Source organism: Oncorhynchus tshawytscha, linkage group LG04 (genome assembly GCF_018296145.1).
Source record: "Oncorhynchus tshawytscha isolate Ot180627B linkage group LG04, Otsh_v2.0, whole genome shotgun sequence".
Lineage (NCBI taxonomy): Eukaryota > Metazoa > Chordata > Actinopteri > Salmoniformes > Salmonidae > Oncorhynchus > Oncorhynchus tshawytscha.
This window is the reverse complement of record NC_056432.1, coordinates 21,635,216-21,655,992: the sequence shown is the minus strand read 5'-3', so window position 1 is coordinate 21,655,992 and position 20,777 is coordinate 21,635,216. Positions and strand designations below refer to the sequence as shown.

Genomic DNA, 20,777 nt, shown 5'->3' with positions numbered 1-20,777 from the left:
TTCAAATTAGTGGATTCGGCAATTTCAGCTACACCTGTTGCTGACAGGTGTATAAAATCGAGCACACGGTCATGCAATCTCCATAGACAAACATTGCAGTAAATTGGCCTTACTGAAGAGCTCAGTGACTTTTCAATGTGGCACCGTCATAGGATGCCACCTTTCCAACAAGTCAGACTGTCAAATATATTCCCTGCTAGAGCTGCCCCGGTCAATTGTAAGTGCTGTTATTGTGAAGTGGAAATGTCAAAGCCTCAGCCGCGAAGTGGTAGGCCACTCAAGCTCACAGAATGGGACCACCGAGTGTTGAATTGCATAGCGCGTAGAAATCGTCTCTCCTCGGTTGCAACACTCACTACCGAGTTCCATATTGCCTCTGGAAGACAACGGGGGGACAAACAACATATTAATGCCCATGATTTTGGAATGAGATGTTTGACGAGCAGGTGTCCATATACTTTTGGTCATGTAGTGTAGACCAGTAGCCTAAGACAGTATGGGTAGGCTACAGTATTGCTGTGCGATAGGAGCGCGACATAATAGCCTATTTAATCTCAGAGCCTATACCAAGGCAGGAGATAGAAACACAATCATGTATTGATAAACAAAATATTGAACAACAATTCATCTTTTGCATAGAAATGTAGGCTGTCGGCAGCATTTACTTTTAAATTGTTCAATAGACAATCAATCTTGCTGAATGCGTGGCCAGTGTTTGACACTCGCTATAGGCAGCATGCATTATTCATTTTTTTAAAAGTCACTGCTTAAGATTACAACATTCTGCCCATACCTCTACAAAAATGGGATCAAATTTGCCATTTGTACTTTCTTTTATGAACTGTCATGGCCCACTTTCAACACCTCCAAATCATGCAGCAAATTAGGTCATTTTTGTCAAAGGTGAATGGAGATCGTTTTCCACACTCATTTATGAGCGCAGAAATAAAGTATGGCTCTGATTTATCAAAGAAAACTTGTATATGTTGCGTGCAACAACAATTATTTGTTGCGCATGTGGATTCTAGAATCTCCACCACATACACCAGAATTTTGTTAGAAATATATGCATGGTTGAATCTGTAAATGAGGCCCCAGTTGTTGTTGCATGCTACTGATGAGTGATGTAGTCTATTGCATTTAGAGTGGTTATGTGGATTTACTAATGGTTTAGTAATGGGTTCGTTTTGGTAAATTAATGGTTTATTGTTGTAATAATTGTTCTAAAAGCCAGGGGCCTCATTTATAACCATTGCATACATTTTACACTAAATATCTGCGCACGCTATTTCTGCGCACGCACAGATTTACATTTATAAACGTGGCACATGCCATACATACACACATTTCCCGTTATAAAGCAGACCTGTCGAAGAACTGTGCATGCGTGAAAGAGCATTATAACTAAGGCCCACTAAATACAACATGCTTACCATGAAATGCTTACTTAATTAAGGATTGAACACTTTTTTTCAATTGAATGTAGGAGAATAAAACACATTTTTGTTCCATCATCTTTGAAATGCAAGAGAAAGGCCATAATGTACTATTCCAGGTTAGGTGCAGTTTAGATTTTGGCCACTAGATGGCAGCAGTGTATGTGCAACGTTTTAGACTGATTCATTGAACCATTGCATGCAAGCCTCCCCCTTTTCCTCCAAAACACCGATGGTCATTGTGGCCAAACAGTTCTATTATTGTTTCATCAGACCAGAGGACATTTCTCCAACAAGTATGATCTTTGTCCCCATGTGCGGTTGCAAACCGTAGTCTGGCTTTTTTATGGCGGTTTTGGAGCAGTGGCTTCTTCCTTGCTGAGCAGCCTTTCAGGTTATGTCGATATTGGACTCATTTTACTGAAGATATAGATACATTTGTACCTGTTTCCTCCAGCATCTTCACAAGGTCCTTTGCTGTTGTTCTGGGATTGATTTGCACTTTTCGCACCAAAGTACATTCATCTCAAGCAGACAGAACTCGTCTCCTTCCTGTGCGGTATGACGGCTGAGTGGTACCATGGTGTTTATACTTGCGTACTATTGTTTGCACAGATGAACGTGGTACCTTCAGGCGTTTGGAAATTGCTCCCAAGGATGAACCAGACTTGTGTAGGTCTACCATTTTTTCTGAGGTCTTGGCTGATTTATTTAGATTTTCCCATGATGTCAAGAAAAGAGGCACTGAGTTTGAAGGTAGGACTTGAAATACATCCACAGGTACACCTCCAGTTGACTCAAATGATGTCAATTAGCCTATCAGAAGCTTCTAAAGCCATGACACACTGGAATTGTGATACAGTGAATTATAAGTGAAATAATCTGTCTGTCAACAATTGTTGGAAAAATTACTCGAGTCATGCACAAAGTAGATGTCCTAACCAGCTTGCCAAAACTATAGTTTGTTAACAGGAAATTTGGGGAGTGGTTGAAAAACAAGTTTTAATGACTCCAACCTAAGTGTATATAAACTTCCCACTTCAACTGTAGGTAGGGGTAAAGTGACTATGTATAGATAATAAACAGAGAGTAGCAGCAGTGTATGTGAAGAGTGGGAAGGAATGTGAACGTATGTATGTGTGTGTATGTTCTAGGGTCAATATACATGTAGGTGTGTTTTGTGTGTATGTCCGTGTATGTGTGAGAAAGTATGCAGTGAGAAATTGGAATACTTATGGCAACATCACAAATCTAAAGGGATTGACATTATTCTGAACAACAGTGCATACCCCATACCCCCACCCAGTATGAGTAATGTTGCTAATGTACAGAACTACTATAATGACAGATGTCAAGCCCGGTCTGATAGTGTACCGCTGACCACGCTCCCTTGGTGTGAAACTACTGAAACGGTACAACCAGACTATTTATCAGATACATGCAATTTTACTCTTGAAGAGGTAGATTATTTTTTGACTTCCCTACCAAACAAAAAGGCTAATGGATCAGATGTCACTTATGAGATTTTAAAGGCCACAAGGCCCCAGTCCTCCCATGCCCTCATGCATATCTTCGCTGCCTGTTTGATTAATGGAAAGGTACCTGACTCATGGCACGGAAGGGTGCTTTTATCCACCGAATACCCCAAAAAAGTCAATGTTCCAGATGATCCATCTATGCTGACAAAATTATAAACGCAACATGTAAAGTGTTGGTTCCATGTTTCATAAGCTGCAATAAAAGATCCCAGAAATGTTTCATACGCACAAAAATGTTATGCACAAATTTGTTTACATCCCTGTTAGTGAGCAAGATAATCCATCTGATTAAACAGCATGATCATTACACAGGTGCACCTTGTGCTGGCGACAATAAAAGGCCACTCTAATATGTGCAGTGTTGTCTCACATCACAATGCTGTAGATGTCTCAAGTTTGGCGGAAGTGTGCAATTGGCATGCTGACTGCAGGAATGTCCACCAGAGCTATTGCCAGAGAATTTAATGTTAATTTCTCTACTATAACCTAACCCACCTCACACGTCGTTTTTTAAGAATTTGGCAGTATGTCCAACCGGCCTCACAATCGCAGACCATGTGTAACCATGCCAGCCCAGAACCTCTACATCTGGCTTCTTCACCTGCGGAATCGTCTGAGACCAGCCACCCAGACAGCTGATGACACTGCGGAGTATTTTGTTCTGTAATATAGCCCTTTTGTGGGGTAAAACTCATTCTGACTGGCTGGGCCTGGCTCCCCAGTAATTTCCACAACAATTAACATAAACACATTTAGCATCTCCAGGCTTCCATGCATAGCCTACAAGCCACTGATGCAGACCTTTGGAACGTCTACATTTTTAAAAAGTCTAAAAAAATCCATTTAAAATAGCATACACCCCTCAAACTCAACTCTGCAGTTTCACTGCATCTTTTCATTGTTGCTCGCTCTCTAATTAGGGACTAATTTAGACCTGGGACACCAGGTGGGTGTCTTAGGCCCTGAATTGGCTATGCCATATGGCTGTGGGCTACACTAGTTCATTTAGCAGACACGATTTGCTTACAGTTCTGTGGCATTTAAAAAATATATTTTATAGTACGAAGAATACAATTGAACATAGCTGAATGAAATAGAAAGGATCTTTTCTCCAAATGATTTGCAAGGAAGTGCGCACATGCGGCTATTCTGTCTTGAGCAGTAAGCAAAGAAACATATCTTCCTATATGAGTTGGCTTATATGTTTTGTATGCTTTTTAATACATTCTAATGCTGCATGATGCGACTCTAATAAAAAAAATTGTATGAAAAGAATGAGCTCTGATTTGTTTCTTGTGCAGGCTGCACACACTTCATCAGTCTCTCATTCAGGCCTCGTATTTCCGGCCTTATCCCACTTGTGTTGCTGTAATGCCCCCTAAAAAATCCATACCTTTTCCTGGCTGCCGTGCTCTGAAGCATCTCTCACTCACATGGCTCTCTTATAAATCTCAATTCTCATCCCTATTTTCTTAGCCCTATATGAAACCATCACAGTCAGAAAAGATAAGGAATTTATTCTGCAATGATAATTAAATAAATAATCGTAAATAGATACCTAATTATTTTTGAATGTAAAGATAAAATGAATAGATTTTCGCTTTTCTCACTAACAGCAAATTTTTGTATCTTGTTATTATATTTAGGGATCTGTTTTTTGTTATGAATAAGTCATCACACAGTGCATTCGGAAAGAATTCATTACCCCTTCACTTTTTCAACATTTTGTTACTTTACAGCCTTATTCTAAAATGTATTAAATAATGTTTTCCCCTCACCAATCTACACACAATACCCCGCAATGACAAAGCAAAAACAGGTAATTAGAAATGTTTGCACATTTATTTTTAAAAATACAACGTAAATATCACATTTATGCAAGTATTCAGACCCTTTACTCAGTACTTTGTTAAAAGACCTTTGGCAGCGATTACAGCCTCATGTCTTCTTGAGTATGACGCTACAAGCTTGGCATACTTGTATTTGGGGAGTTTCTCCCTGTCAGGTTGGATCGGTAGCATTGCTGCACAGCTACTTTCAGGTCTCTCCAGAGATGTTCAATCGGGTTCAAGTCCAGGCACTGGCTGGGTCACTCAAGGACATTCAGATACCTGTCCCGAAGCCACTCCTGCGTTGTCTTGGCTGTGTGCTTAGGGTCAATGTCCTGTTGGAAGGTGAATCTTCGCCTCAGTCTGAGGTCCTGAGTGCTCTAGAGGAGGTTTTCATCAAGGATCTCTCTGTACTTTGCTCCCTTCATCTTTGCCTCGATCCTGACTAATCTCCCAGTCCCTGCCACGGAAAAACATCCCCACAACATATGCTGCCACCACCATGCTTCACCGTTGGGTTAAAGAGTTCAACCCTGGTTTCATCTGAACAGAAAATCTTCTTTCTAATGGTCTGAGAGTCTTTAGGTGCCTTTTGGCAAACTTCAAGTGGGCTGTCATGTGCCTTTTTCTGATTAGTGACTTCGGTCTGGCCATTGTACAATAAAGACCTGATTGGTGGAGTGCTGCAGAGATGGTCCAGGCTCATAACAGTATAGCAGATGCCATTCCATATGTGTATCATCTCACTCTGGGTAAAGGTGCATAACAACACTCCTCTGCAAGTTGTCACTCATACCATTCATAGCCATGAATGCACAATCAACAAGGCTTTGAGGAATTTGAAGATCTGATAATCTGGAAGGAGTTCCAGAGTGATGGAACCCCAATTGGGACTCATTATTAACATTTTAGTCATTTAGCAGACGCTCTTATCCAGAGTGACTTACAGGAGCAATTAGGGTTAAATTCCTTGGTCAAGGGCACATCGGTAGATTTTTCACCTAGTCAGCTTTGGGATTTGAACTAGTGGCCTTTTGGCTACAGGCCCAAAGCTTTTAACTGTTAGACTACCCTGTAGGGACCCCACTACTAATCGTATGAACTGTGAAGAGATATAAAATAGATTTAAAGTTACAGTGTTGGATGACCATACTGTCTTATAGGCTATCCTATGTTTGAGTTAAATAATGCCATGTAACCCAGCAATCCCATCAGAAAGTGCCCTAGTCAGCCAGTGCACTCGATCCATCCTTGATTACCTTTAAGAGCACAATTAAGGGAAAGAAACACAGCTTTTATTCCCCTTTATTCCCCAGACAAACATAATGGGTCCCACAAGACTGAACTTCAGTTAACCATCCATGTAAATGAAACACACACCAGTGCAGGGGAAGCTAATTGACCATTAAATGGCAACTGCAGCCAGACATTAGACCCCAAGGCTTTACTAAACTCTCCCAGCTCAATGAACTGAGATTACTATTTGGCAGTCAACACTGAGTTCCTGTCTATGTGTTCCTAACCATTTACAATGTAATTCAAGATGAACCAGCCAGAGTATACAACCCTGGCAACAATTCCCTGTTCGGTTTGCCAGACAGACATGACAACTGAAGCATGTTCTGTCCCTGTGTTGGAACAGCATAGGCTACAAGGCATTTTCCAATAGCTCCTATCTGTCAGTCTGTCTACACAAGAGGATTGTGGTCAAGTAAACTCCTTAGGTAATAGATGTTATCCCCTTCCTCCACTGATAATGCAGCCTTATCTCTCTCTCTCTCTCTAGGAAAACACAACTCTGCCGATACTTGAAGTGTGGAGGCAAGATAGGGTTTGTTTGTCCTGCAGAATCTGAAAGACAGTTTTAGGGGGACAGGTTTAAAACACATTATTCAGCTGAGATTATCTCCCAGTTTCCCAGTCTAGATGTTTCACTTTGTACAAAACCACACTCCACTCTACTGTGGTCTTAGTTGTTAGTTTGTCAGGGATTTCTCGCAGTTCCCTGTGGTGTACAGATGCACTGTAGTGTTGGCACTGGCAGGGACCTATAATCTCCTCTCCACTTTGTTCCTCTCCTCCTGTCTCTCCTCCTCTCCTCATGTCTCTCCACCTCTTCACCATCTCCTCCTTTCCCGGTTCCTCTCTCTGCACATGGACTCAAGATGCTTGTCAGAGTTTTCCGTTCCCACCTGTATGCAGGTCATTCAGTCGGCTTTGAAAATCCATTTTCCTACTCCACAGATATGGCTGTGTTCCCTTTTGTTAGCCTCTACATGTCATACTGAGCTGTTTAAAAAGAGCCGCTGATGGCTCTACTGCACTGTCTAGGTAACAGCATGGACCCACCATGTTACCCGTTTTCTCTGAGAATTGGGTTCAACAGAGAATATTGACTTCTAGTTATGTTGTTACAAAGCCCAACTAGCCAACCAATTAGAGCATGATCTCTATCAGGTAGTTTTCATTTGAACCTTTTCTAGCGGGAGAGACATGTTTTCAGCTGTGCCAGTATGTGGTAAGTGGGGGTTTCTCAGGTAAATGGCCTTTTCTTGTAATCTCTGATTCAGGATTTACCTTGATACGTGCATAAGATGATGTGTAGCGTTTGATAATGTTGTATTACGAAAATACATACTCCACATAATGGAACATAACAATACAGTAATCAATGGATTAGGCTTAATACAGGCATGCTGGAATGTCCAACCATAAGCACCTTGTTTTCAACACCTTGCTCTGTTCAGTACCGTGCTGTAGCTGTACAGTAGACTATATGCCCTGGTGAGTTGTGGAATGCTGAATGTGGCTCACAGCAGGCTTTTCATCACGTTATCAGAGAGTAGTCATGTGTGACTGGAGTCCTCCAGGTCTGGAGGGAGACTGCTGCGCTGCGGGCTGGTAGTGTGAGAGACAGGGGACTGAAAGATTAATGTGATCTGCAGTTAACATGGGAGTGTTTTCACCACACACACACATGCACGCAGGAACACTCATATGCACGCACACACACATAGTCACACACACGCCACTGAAGGTTGGTGGCACTCTAATTGGGGAGAACAAGCTCATTGAAATGACTGGAGCGGAATAAGTGAATGGTATCAAATACATCAAACACATGGTTTCCAGGTGTTTGATGCCATTCCATTTGCTCCATTCCGGTCGTTATTATGAGCCGTCCTCCCCTCAGCAGCCTCCTGTGACACACACACTCAAGATAAGGAACTTGTAAGTAAGCATTTCGTTGGACGGTGTATACCATGTGTATCACGTACATACGACTAATAACACTTGAAACTCAGACAAAAATTCATGGCTTTCCGTATGTGTATCCAGGTCGTTCTTGAATTGCTGTGGTATTTGCATCCCTTGCCTTTGCAACCATGAAAAACACTTTAAAATACAAATAGTTACACATCCTACATGTTTTTGTTTATGTTTAACTGTTTTTCAATGATAAAACAATGCAAGTCCTTTATACTGCAAAACGTTATGTTTATGCATTGATTAATGTACTTAGAGTAAGCAAATTGACTTGTCCCAGTAGTGATGTGTAGAGTTGTAGTGACATGTTTTGTGGATTTAGAGATATCTATTATTTTGAACAAAACTATTTAATATATTGTATAGATCAATAAAAAAGAAAGAAGGCTATTAAAATACTTTTTTATTACTAATATAATGTCTGTCCCTCAGTTTTATGTCATTGGTGTTATATTGAGCATTCCCTCCAGTGTGCAAACAGTTATCGGGGGAGGGGTCTATTATTAATGAAAAGGATTAGCTAATCACACCCTTTTAGTTTGTCATAAATTTGAGGATTCCATTGATAATTTGCTGTGTCTAAATCCAAGGTGTCACTTGGTGTTACTCAATTTAAATGAATGGAAATAACATTGTGAGCAAAATGATTAATCATATACTTTTTATTAATTATTTTGGAAGGGTTTATGACCTTAGATTTGATCATCTGTGGTGTCCATTTAAGAAAATCCTCAATAACCTAAAATGTCTCATTGGTGTTACCATAATTGGTGGTGCTACTCCTACTGGTAGCACAATATTATGGTAAAAATTATTTAAAGTCATTAAGCTGCCATATTAGTTGATTTAGAATGGGAAGATGTAACCAAAAACATTTAATAAATAAAACATCTAGAAAAAATAAGCATTTTTCCCCCAAAAAATCTAATCTAATTGTATTGATCACATACACATATTTAGCAGATGTTATTGCAGGTGTAGTGAAATGCTTGTGTTCCTAGCTCCAACAGAGCAGCAGTATGTAACAGTGCAGTAGTATCTAAAAATGCCATGTCCAAATGCTACCGTAATTCAAGAAGGACCCATCCGCCAAGATGAAAGGGTAAAATCAGATATTTCTGGAACTCTTGGCATTGAAGAAGGAGAACCCTGAGGCCTGTGATGTCTTGATCCTCTCAGTACACATATACGGTGCCTTCGGAAAGTATTCAGACCCCTTGACCTTCTCGACATTTTGTTAGGTTACAGCCTTGTTCTAAAATGGATTTTAAAAATAAATAAATCCCCCTCATCAATCTACACACAATACCCCATAATGACAAACAAAAACAGCTTTAATAAATGTTTTCTAATTTATAAAAAACAGAAATATTACATTTCTATAAGTATTCAGATAATTAACGCAGTACTTTGTTGAAGCACTTTTGGCAGCAATTACAGCCTTGAGTCTTCTTGGGTATGACACCTGTATTTGGGGAAAGGTGAACCTTCACCATAGTCTGAGGTCCTGAGCACTCTGGAGCAGGTTTTCATGAAGAATCTCTCTGTACTTTGCTCCATTCATTTTTGCCTCAATCCTGACTAGTCTCCCTGCTGCTGAAAAACACCCCCACAGCATGATGTTGCCACCACCATGCTTCACCGTAGGGATGGTGCCAGGTTTCCTCCAGATGTAATGCTTGGCATTCAGGCCAACGAGTTGAATCTTGGTTTCATCAGACCAGAGAATCTTGTTTCTCATGTTTTGATAGTCTTTCGGTGCCTTTTGGCAAACTCCAAATTGGGCTACCATGTGCCTTTTACTGAGGAATGGCTTCCATCTGGCCACTCTACCATAAAGGCCTGATTGGTGGAGTGCTGCAGAGATGGTTGCCCTTCTGGAAGTATCTCCCATCTCCACAGAGGAACTCTAGAGCAATGTCAGAGTGACCATCGGGTTCTTGGTCACCTCCCTGACCAAGACCCTTCTCCCTTGATTGCTCAGTTTGGCCAGGCAGCCAGCTCTAGGAAGAGTCTTGGTGGTTCCAAACTTCTTCCATTTAAGAACCATGGTACACTTCCCCTTTTTGGTACCCTTCCCCAGATATGTGCCTCAACACAATCCTGTCTTGGGGGGCTCTACGGACAATTCCTTTCGAACTCATGGCTTGGTTTTTGCTCTGACATGACCTTATATAGATAGGTGTGTGCCTTTCCAAATCATGTCCAATCAATTGAGTTTACCACAGGTGGACTCCAATCAAATTGTAGAAACATCTCAAGGATGATCAATGGAAATAGGATGCACCAGAGCTCTATTTCGAGTTGCATAGCAAAGGGTCTGAATACTTATGCATTTTTCTTCAGAATAATTATTTTTAATTGATTTGCAAACTTTCAACAAAAAAAAAGTGCTTTGTCGTTATGGGGTATTGTTTGCAGAGACAGGGGACTGAAAGATTCATGTGATCTGCAGTTAACATGAGTGTTTTCACCACACACTCACACGCAGTCTATTCTTATTTAAAATTAAAGTGACACAGTGCATGACTCCAGCACCATTTTGTGGCTCCATTACTGTTAACGTCTTGACGGCCGGAGGTCCTCTCTCTGCAGCGGTGATGAAGTGTCTGTTTGTTCATCATCCTTCATTCAAGGCTGTTGCTGACCTGGGCTGCTACCCCAGTCCTCACTCAAAAATAAATGAGCAATATTAGGGCGTCATTTCTCACCCACTGTGTGCACTCAGAGAAAATACTGCTCTCTGTGCTCCTGCTCTGCTAAATGATTAGACTGGCTCTACTGTGACTACATGTGGAGAAGTGCAGTCTTTAGGGGAGAATGAGACCCGGATGGAAACGCTGTTCAATCTGTCATGTCGGCCAGGGTACTCAGTAGTGAAAGAGATGTAGTGAATGGCTGCTGTCTTGTCCTGTTCTTCCTACAGAGAAGGTGAACGTGTTGGAGCACCTGTCCCAGCTGGCCGTCAACACCACTAATGTATCCTTATCTGTGGGGACCCAGATTTGTCCGACTCTTCACATTGGCCTGTACGCCACACTGGCAATGCCCACACACCAGGCATTTGGACCAAGGTATTATTCCTATTAACATGCTATATTATATTATACTGACGTAAATTAACATTTTGTTTAAGTTATTTATATTGTGCTACCTCACATATATTGTGCTCCCTCCCAGGTTTGTAGATGAGTTCAGTGTGCTGATGGAGCTGCGTAGTGTTCAGCAGGAGGAGAGTAGCCTGGTCACCGTGCTCAGTCCCTACAGCCACATCCAGCTGCAGCTCCGTCTCAGCCCACACACGGTCACCTTCGTCTCCACTCACCACAGACATTACGAGTACGTTGTTAGTTTCACCTCCTAGTTTAGATGAATTCTGTCTTTCTGACTTTTTGTACAGTATAGTAAATGAAGCTGAGGTGCTTTGCTCCACTTGCAGCTAAAAACAATAAGTCAAGCAATACAAGTGAATTAAATTTACCTCCCATTCCGTCCTGTCCCTCTAGGTTCCCAGTAGGTATGCTGCCTGACGGCCAGTGGCACCAGGTCTCTGTAGGTGTGTCCTCCAGCTGGCTGGCCCTCTATGTGGACTGTGAGCTGGTGGAGAGGGTGAACTGGACCTACCCTGGACAGGACATTACCACTGATGGTCTGCTGATGCTGGGGGGCATCATAGAGGGCTTTGAGACTCCATTTGAGGTAAGGGTTTCTCGGATACTCAAATTTCACTCCCACTTTCGTCTACAGTATTCACTAGTAATGTAACGGTATATAATAAATAGTAATCTGAATATTTTTCTATTCCTCATGATTTCAAGCACTAGATATGTTCAGAGAGAAGGTGCCTGCCACTCGATGGCAGTAGAGAGAAGTTAATGTCCCGTCACCAATTACTAGGCAGTTGTCAGCTTGACTTACTCGCTGAGAATGATTTCACTTAATTTGCTGTTGGTTTTCTGCAGTTGTAATACTATATATCATAAATCCAAAATGTATTTTTCAAATTCAATCATACAATAAAGTTTGTCATCTTAAGTTATGTGACAAAATGTAAACAGAAATTGTTTTAGGGAATCTGGTCATTCTCTGCCTGCTCATTAATCCTCCCAGAGAGAGTTGACTGATTCTCCTGAAGCCAGCTTCTCTTCACTTGAATTGAATCCAGAGCCGTTACTCTCGGTTCCAATTCATCACGGACGGACACAGGCAGGGTCTGGTTGCCATATCTTATTGGCTCTAGTCAGTTCCTATATTACTATCACTGTACTGTTCAATTATCTGGATGATGTCAGCCTACTGTACTGCAAAGACTAAAGGTTGGGGACCAAAGAGCTGGATGGGCTCGTTGGAAGGGATGGCATGGGAACTTCACGGTCAGGGTTGGATATCCATGGGTATTTACACTTAGCTGCCTGTCCAATTGACCTGTCCTAAAGAAATCTCACATAGATCATTGAGATAATCCAGTACTTTATACTGTGACTGTTGTAAGTAATTAGGCTGGGTGAAAAGTGGAAAGTGGAAGGTGAAGCCTTCCTTACTGTGTGTCTGAGGGATCTCCTCACCTTTCAGCAACAGTGTTTCAGGTTTCTACCTGTCTGTCTGTCTCAGGGTGCTCTGAGACAGATGACTTTTGTGATGGGTGACCCCGACGCAGCCAGACACCAATGTAACCTCCACCTCCCTATGTGTGATGGAACGGCACCCAAAGCTCCACGCTCCCCAAGAACACCCCACACACACCAGGTACTAACTAACTACAGAACTTTGCAGTCCTCTCTGAAATATCAAGATATTTTTTTATGAAATATAATAATAATAATAAAATAAGACAATATGTGTGTAATTTATACTGGGATTAAAAACGAGACAATTTATTATACAGTATGCCATTTAGATCTATTATTTTACATCTACTGCCTTTTAATTTTTAATTTCTTAATATTTTAGGATGCCGATATGTCCTCTGGTGACCTGCTAGATGACTTGACAAACAGTACAGGGAGTTCCAGAGAGAGTTCCACAGATAAAGGGGATGCTGTCATGGTGAGTACCTTTGATAGGGAGATAATTCCATTGTCATGTACAGTAGTTGATGTAAAGCCATGTGAGTCAGCCCAATTTAGACAAAAGCCACTGATTTGCCTGGTTTTAAAGTCTTTAATCTCTTTTGAATTATAGTGCATTAGGGGATAATGGGTCCCTTACATGTGCTTTGTACAGTGTTCCAGTGTACCAGTAGTAACAGTTGTAGTAATCTATGCTTACGACACAATTAAAGGCAAATAAGTGACAGATGTAGTGGTTGGTTAGAGATATTGCCTGAACAATCTGGGAAGTGTATCATTGATGGAGGTGAGGTGAGGAAATTCCACTGATTTCTCATTTGTCCCCATAAACCCCTAGTTTTATTTTCCTAATGGGGAAGGCTGTGATTCACTAGAGTACTGGGAACAAGCCTGGTTCAGCGCCGGCCACTTCAGAGCAGTGTGTGTGTGCTGAAAGCGGCGCTGGCTTTGACAAATGCCCCATCAGGGAGGGATAAGGGGCTGCCCTGGCCCTGGGTCTCACACACTAGACTGCAGCTCACAAATACATCCAGAGTACTTTTACCAGCTGTCCTCAAACGTCATTACCCACCGCGCAGGCTCTTTACTATAGGCTTAAAAAGACCAAGTGCATACTTCAGCATTAGTATACACTTCAGTGTATACTTGTTATTTAAACATTGGACAAGACGTTTTCCTCATTATTGTTATGTTCAAGTTGACATTTCTTTGCTTTATTGAAATCTGGTTGTCCGTGGCAGTTCTAGACTTGATGATGCTCTGTTTAAATGGTCTTTGTTAATCTGTTTTACGCACACAGGATGTTTGAGAAGTGCATTAAGGCGTTTTGCTTTTTTATTGAACTGAACTGAAAATCCTCAAATGCCCAAAGTAACATACCTTTAGTATAACAATGATAGTTTCACCAGTCCATACCTGTCTTAGATCATCAGTCAACCACTAAATGGGGGGAAGTACTGAGTTGTATCTTCATCTCAAAGTGTTAAGACTTGCAGTCGGCCTTGTGGGCTCCACTTCACTTGTTGAGAGGTCAAATGATTCAACATTTTTCTTGTCTGACCCCCATAATACACCCACAGGATGTGTACTCACTTTCTCCTTTTAAGATGAGCGATATGGGCCACAGAAGGTGCCGAAGAGCCTCTGGATCATAATTCACAAGTACTGAAACTCAGGATCAGATAAGGTCTATTTCCATTATCCATTACCTTACAACCTCTGTGCTGAAAGTGAAAGTGAGGGGACTGTTGACCTGATGTCCATACTGTCACTAATGCATAGGTTAACCTCCTAATGAACCACCATTAGAGGATTACTTTACAAAGGGCAATAGAATAAAAGGTGAGTTTGCAAGGGCCATTTAGCACAAGTCAAGGCAAAATCTAGATCAGACATCAGCCCAAGAGCAATACCATTTACAACTTGCCAACTATTTCACGCAAACCACAACCTCATGACTCACAACCTTATGTGGTGTTTTATTACATTGTATCCCAAGTAGCAGGTTCGAAGTAACATTTCTTGACTGTTCTGCCATCTATCAGCATATGAGATTGGGACATTCATCCACAGGTTTGTCGCTGTACTGCATGCATCCACCTATGGTAGCTTATACTGTCACATCATTGAAATTGCAAAAGGGAGGAACAAGAAAGAAGCAGTCATGACTCATGGTTGCCAAGCTACTGTACCTCACTAGTGAGCAAAGTAATTATGGCCCAGGCTTGTGGGAGTTCTGTTCTGAACTGGTACTGTATCACACAGCTCTGTGTTCTCATCTCTCGTCCACATTGGCAGTTCTAGTCTATCATCTGCGACTTTGACCTCAGACCACTGAAACTTGTAATCATATTCACTGGGCTATAATTTAGTTAGACAAATAAAAAAATATATGAGAAGAGAGGGAGGCGCTGAAAAAAGGGTTGCTTTATTACTAGCCCATTGTCTCCCATATCTATTCACACCCTTGCTAAAATGTACATGAGAAAAATGTGTTCTCTCACCTTATGTTTTAATGGAAACCACATGCCATATACTGCGGCCTGGCCTCGATGTGGTAAGTGTAGACAGCAGCTTATTCCATAGACAGAGGCTCTGGGAGCAGTTAGCAAGCCTGTGTAGATTGGTGATGGTACTGATGCAAGTTCATTTGCTAAGGGATTTTCCTCTTATGTCTCCAGTCTAGTGAAAATGGGGGAAACCTCAAGAGATTTTTCCCACTCTTAAGTAAAGCGTATTCTGTAGTGGTTTCCCTTGGTTTATGCTATTGCCATGGTTTCTCATTAATACCCATAATCCCTCCTTGTGGTCACTGCTGCTTTGATTCTGAATGCTGTAGGTCTCCAGCTTAATCGTTTTCTTCAATCAAATTAGCCTCTGTCAGATCATTAGCTGATCATAGCTGTGTTTTTTTATATATTACATCTGCCTCTGTGGCCTCTGTGCCATTTCAACAGCTCTGAAGTATCTTTACCAGCTACAGTATGTGTGTGCTCCTTCCTATTTTACCATCAAGTTATCTCATTCACAGCTTGGTATGTTTAATCATACAACATTAGTGCATACTTTCATATCACTAAGTACAGGAAGTCTAGTGCTGGAAGTCCTAAGATCCACCTGGACCTCAGCAGCCGAGATAGAGTGATAAGGTGATGGGTATCCATCCTCTTGTCCCCTGGCTTAGCCTGGCACACCCTATCCCACCACACCCCACCCCACACCACCCCACCACACCCACCCCCCACCCACCCTACCCTAACCCACACCACCCCATCCCACCACACCCACACCACCCCATCCTACCCCACACCACCCACCCATCCCACCACACCCACCCCATCCTACCCCACCCAGCCACCCAACCACCTCACACCATCCCAGCACACCCCATCCCACCCTACCCCACTCTGCCACCCCACAACACCACAACACCCCACACCACCACACCTCATCCCACCAACCCAGCCACGCCACCCCATCCTACCCTACCCCACCCAGCCACCCACAACACAACACCCCACACCACTACACCTCATCCCACCCAGTCACCCACCCACCACACCCCACCCAACCAGCCACCCCACCCCACCCCATCCCCCAAACCCCATCCCATTCTACCCCACCCACCCAGCCATCCCACCACACCCCCCAACCCACACCACCCCAACCAACCATCCATCCATCCATCCACCCACCCCCACCCACCCCCACCCAGCCACCCCACACCACCCCATCCCACCACACCCCATCCGACCCTGCCCGCCCGCCCAGCCACCCCACACCACAATAACCCATCCCACCCACCTAGCTACCCCATTCCACCACACCCCATCCCATCCTACCCCACCCAGCCAACCCACACCACCACACCACCACCACACCTCATCCCACACTACCCCACCCCACCCCATCTCATCCCACCATACCTCACCCACCCAGCCCCCATCCCATCTCATCCCAGCCACCACACTCCATCCCACACCACCCCACCACACCGAGCCAGCCTACCCAGCCGCCACACCCCACCACACCCCATCCCAGGCAGCCAAGCCAAGCTGTGGGTGGGAGACTGAGAGTGGGAGCGCAGCCCAGGGTGTGTCTATGTGTTCCTGCTCACGGGGAAGGCACTGGGAAAGAGCACTGCATACTTTGCCAGGGAGGACTCCTGTGGACTAGGAGGGGTGTAGTAGAAGTGGTGCTCTCCTATTGTAATGTACTGTAGCCATGCAGTGTTTTACCTGGATACTGGGCTGCTTAATGCTGGATTCTTTCCTCTTTGGATTGTGTTTGGAGGGTCAATGGAGAGCATCTTACACGGTAGGGAACCACCAGACCATTTAGATACTGTAGGCAGAATTCACTAACTAGTTCATAGTTGTGATGATCAGGTTGTAGACTTTAATGTCAAATACATTTGCTGCTGTGCTCACTACAGTAACACTATTGTCCCCAGGTGATAAATACAGAACTGCTTAGGAATCCCACTGTTGTGATTGTGTTGATGTACTGTAGCACAGTGTATGTATGTTCATCCTGGTTAGCCCATGGTTTGTTTACTCTACGTCTATGATAGACATTGACATGCTTGTTTTTGCCATATAAAGATTTTCATTGCTGTTATTTAGTTCATCATGGGGTATTATACTTTAGCCAGAAGACAGAGACTCCTCTAAACAGATCCATATGAAGCAAAGTTCTTCATTGCCAGCACATGTGGGTACATCCTTAATAAACAAAGGTTTTCTTATGGCCTTGTAGAACATAAGAAATTCTGTAATCTGTAGTTATCTATCCTAAAAATAGAATGTGACAACAACAGTATTACATCATGTGTTCACCCCCTTTTTACTCATCTGTAAATATTCCCGCTCAAATAATTCTACTACAGGACACGTCCTCGTAACATCTCTGATGACTATATAAAGCTGGGGATGATGGAGTGTATTTGCCCAGCTGCATTTTAAGACACATGGCCGGTGAAGATCATCCTCATACCTGTGTCTAAGCCTTTGATTTATGGTCCTCCATCATAATGTACTGTTAGGTCAACCCGTTGGATACAGATTCCCCCCTGCCTGGGGACCAGTGAGCTGGACCTTCCTTCAGGAGTATTTCACATGGTGCTCTTTCATACTAAGGTCTCTGGGTGACATGGTCTTTGTTTACATCTTCCAGTCTGACCCGTAGCGATGACCTTGTCAGCTACACGTCATCCCCCTAATGAAACCATTTCCTGACTGCAGAATGCACCGGTCCCCATTCAAACCTCACTGCTACATGATACAGGAATGATGCACTCATCTCATCAGTCAACCATTGTTCAGGAAGCATACAAATAGCTAGATAGTTTATGTTTCATTTATATGTTAAATATGTTTAGCTATTACACAAATTATCTGTCAGCAACGTTTTGTGTTTGTTTGCACTATTGGAAAAGTTAATTGTATTTGATGGATTTCTAATTCTTTGTGTGTCTATCTGGCAGGATGTGTTTAGAGATACATGCCTGATTTCTGACTTTATAATCAATGTGTGTAAAGTATGAACTGTATTATGCTGAGATGAATACCAGGGATCCATTATTGCCCACTTCAGAGATCAAAGAGTCTGGACTACAGAATACTGTATTCCCTGGCCACATGCTCACCTCCAGTTCACACTGTAGAGCAGAGCTCCAGCCCAGACACAGAACCCCAGACACAAGACCCCCAGACGTAGACCCCCAGACCCAGACCCTACTCACTCACTGCTGCAGCCACTGGCAGTGGGACAAGTATGGTGTCTCTCTGTCAGATGTTAACAGTGTATTTTCCCTTAGTGTTTCCATACGGCATCAAACCTCCTAAAGTAAGATTGTGCCTGATGTGTGCAAGGCTCTCACTAGCAGTCTCGTTCTGTTAGTGCTCTGCCTCCTCCTCCAATACAGTGCCTCCATTCTAGGGCTCAGCCTGAGGATGAAAGGCAGAGCTATAGGGAGGTTGAGGAGATTAGTTGGACAAATAGTTTCAGGCCCAGGGAGATCAAGTATCCGCTCATCTAAGAGAAGAGAGAGAGAGAGAGAGAGAGAGAGAGAGAGAGAGAGAGGACGGGGGGCAATGCTAGCTTATTACATATAAAGGCCCATTGTCTGCTGTAGGGGAGGCCAGTGTGAGATGGACTGAAGCTCTGCCACTCACCTGGGTGCAGTTATCTCTCTAATGTAATCCCAGCTTCTCTTTGAAGTTCGTGGTCATTAGGCCCAGACTTAATAACCAATTTTTATACTTATGTAAGTGATGCACAGCATTTTTTTATAATAAAAAATGACGAGTACTGTTTTTATATTACAGATGTAGGATCATTTGAGTCACTTTACTACAGCAGAAAAAGAATCCTGCAGCAACAGGAAATGTGAATTATTATGTGGATTATAACTAATGGTAATTACAAACTTTAAATGCTTTTTAAAACTCAAATACAGTATAAGTTTGCATTTTCTGCTGGAAAAATCTCAGCAACAAAAGAGTGATCAAATTAAGATCCTACATCTGTATGCACCTTTTATGTTGAGGTGAAAAAAGGAACATGTAATTGTGGAAATGTCTACCTATTTAAAGCTGTTTCAGTCATTTGTTGTAGTTCATTTGATGGAACTGTTTGATAGAGATGTGTCTGTTGTGGGTGAGTGATCATTCTAGACACTCTGTATCAGAGGGATCTGGTGATGTGGCTGCAACCATTAACCATAGTTTTCTCTTTCTCTCTTTGTAGGATCCCTCCCTCCCAGAAGGCAAGTCTCCTATCTCCCAGCACACAGCCACCCTACAACAACAAGGGAATGGGTTTGTGGGAGTTGATGAGGCAGACCCCTCTATCTTCACCCTACATCACACGGATACAGGTACCCGTGGCAGCAATTCCCCCTATACAGTCACTGCCTTGGATGAGAACATCACCACAGATGCAGAAGACAGACCACAACATGACATCATCGACCTGGACTCCACCGGCCCCTCCCCCAGTTTCCAAAGGAAAGGCTCTGACCAGAAGAGCCCATCCCAGTCTGGTCACCCTGACCCCAGTGTGCTCTTGGAGGAGAACCTGTTGCCTCCTGCGGGGTCAGCAGTGGAGCAGGGAAGGATTAGTAGTGGCTCTCTCACACAGAAGGGCCAGGGGAGCAGTGAGGGAGTCGGACAGGCTGGTTCTGATCACACAGGCTTGCTGACAGTGGCACCCAGTGAGGGTGATGTCATAGTCGGATCTGACAACAAGATTTACAGGCTCCTGAGTGGCCCTCCAGGGCCAGTTGGCCCTCCAGGAGAACAAGTAAGAATCTCTTAGGGACCGTTTTTAGAGTTAGAAATGCTCATAGAGATATTTGTTTTCAAAACTCAGATCCTTTAAATATCACCAGGACTTACACGCCACATAGAATCGAAGTCAGTGATTTCATAAAACCAAAGTGATTTTCTGAACACATGATTTTACGGAGACAGGAAGCAGAATAAACTGACATATCAGTGCGTGTCTTAGAATAGAGAATAGTCATCCATTTGTTCCTCATGAGAAGTACTGTATGTCTTCACGGGTTTATTCAGCTATGGTTTTCTTGTAAAACAATGATATCTTTGTCTCTATTGGAAAATGAAAACATCAGTGGTTTAATAACTGTCTTTAATTTGAATTCAAATATTCCCCACTGCAGCTCACGTAATGCAAAAAAACCTCCCTTTAATCTTTTGATTTTTTATTGCTTATAAGTACAGGTTACGGAAATACTGTACAAACGCTGTGGTTAAATCTACCCATATGACATGGACACAGACTGATTCATATGCATTCTACAAAATTACAGGAGAGAAAATAAACATCTCAAAAAGATGTGGCAGTAATATGCTACTGCAGACCAAAATGTACACTTTGCCACTCTGTTGCATCATCTTTAAGTTATATTGCCAAACTGTGATCTTTGCCTGTTGTTCCAGTATTATTATAACTTCCTGTAAATATCTGTCCCTATGTTCACCACATTGTCATGTTTACAGGGATGTGCTGGCAAAGAAGGCTATACTGGGTTCAAGGGAGACATGGTAAGGGAATAGATCACTGGTGAAATAATTGTTTTGAAAATGTTTCAGTAATGCTGCTGAATGATGAGTA

General features: G+C 42.7%; 1 protein-coding gene across 1 annotated transcript in view; it reads left to right on the top strand.

Annotated features, from left to right (window-relative positions):
* The window catches only part of si:dkey-61l1.4 (collagen alpha-1(I) chain), a 65,971-nt gene that overhangs the window by 18,115 nt on the left and 27,079 nt on the right, over positions 1-20,777 (top strand). Inside the window, exons 2-8 of the mRNA XM_042321266.1 lie at positions 10,997-11,144; positions 11,251-11,409; positions 11,577-11,769; positions 12,682-12,816; positions 13,021-13,116; positions 19,389-19,943; positions 20,663-20,707. Coding sequence (XP_042177200.1) covers positions 10,997-11,144; positions 11,251-11,409; positions 11,577-11,769; positions 12,682-12,816; positions 13,021-13,116; positions 19,389-19,943; positions 20,663-20,707 — 1,331 coding nt within the window. The remainder of the gene's footprint in view (positions 1-10,996; positions 11,145-11,250; positions 11,410-11,576; positions 11,770-12,681; positions 12,817-13,020; positions 13,117-19,388; positions 19,944-20,662; positions 20,708-20,777) is intronic.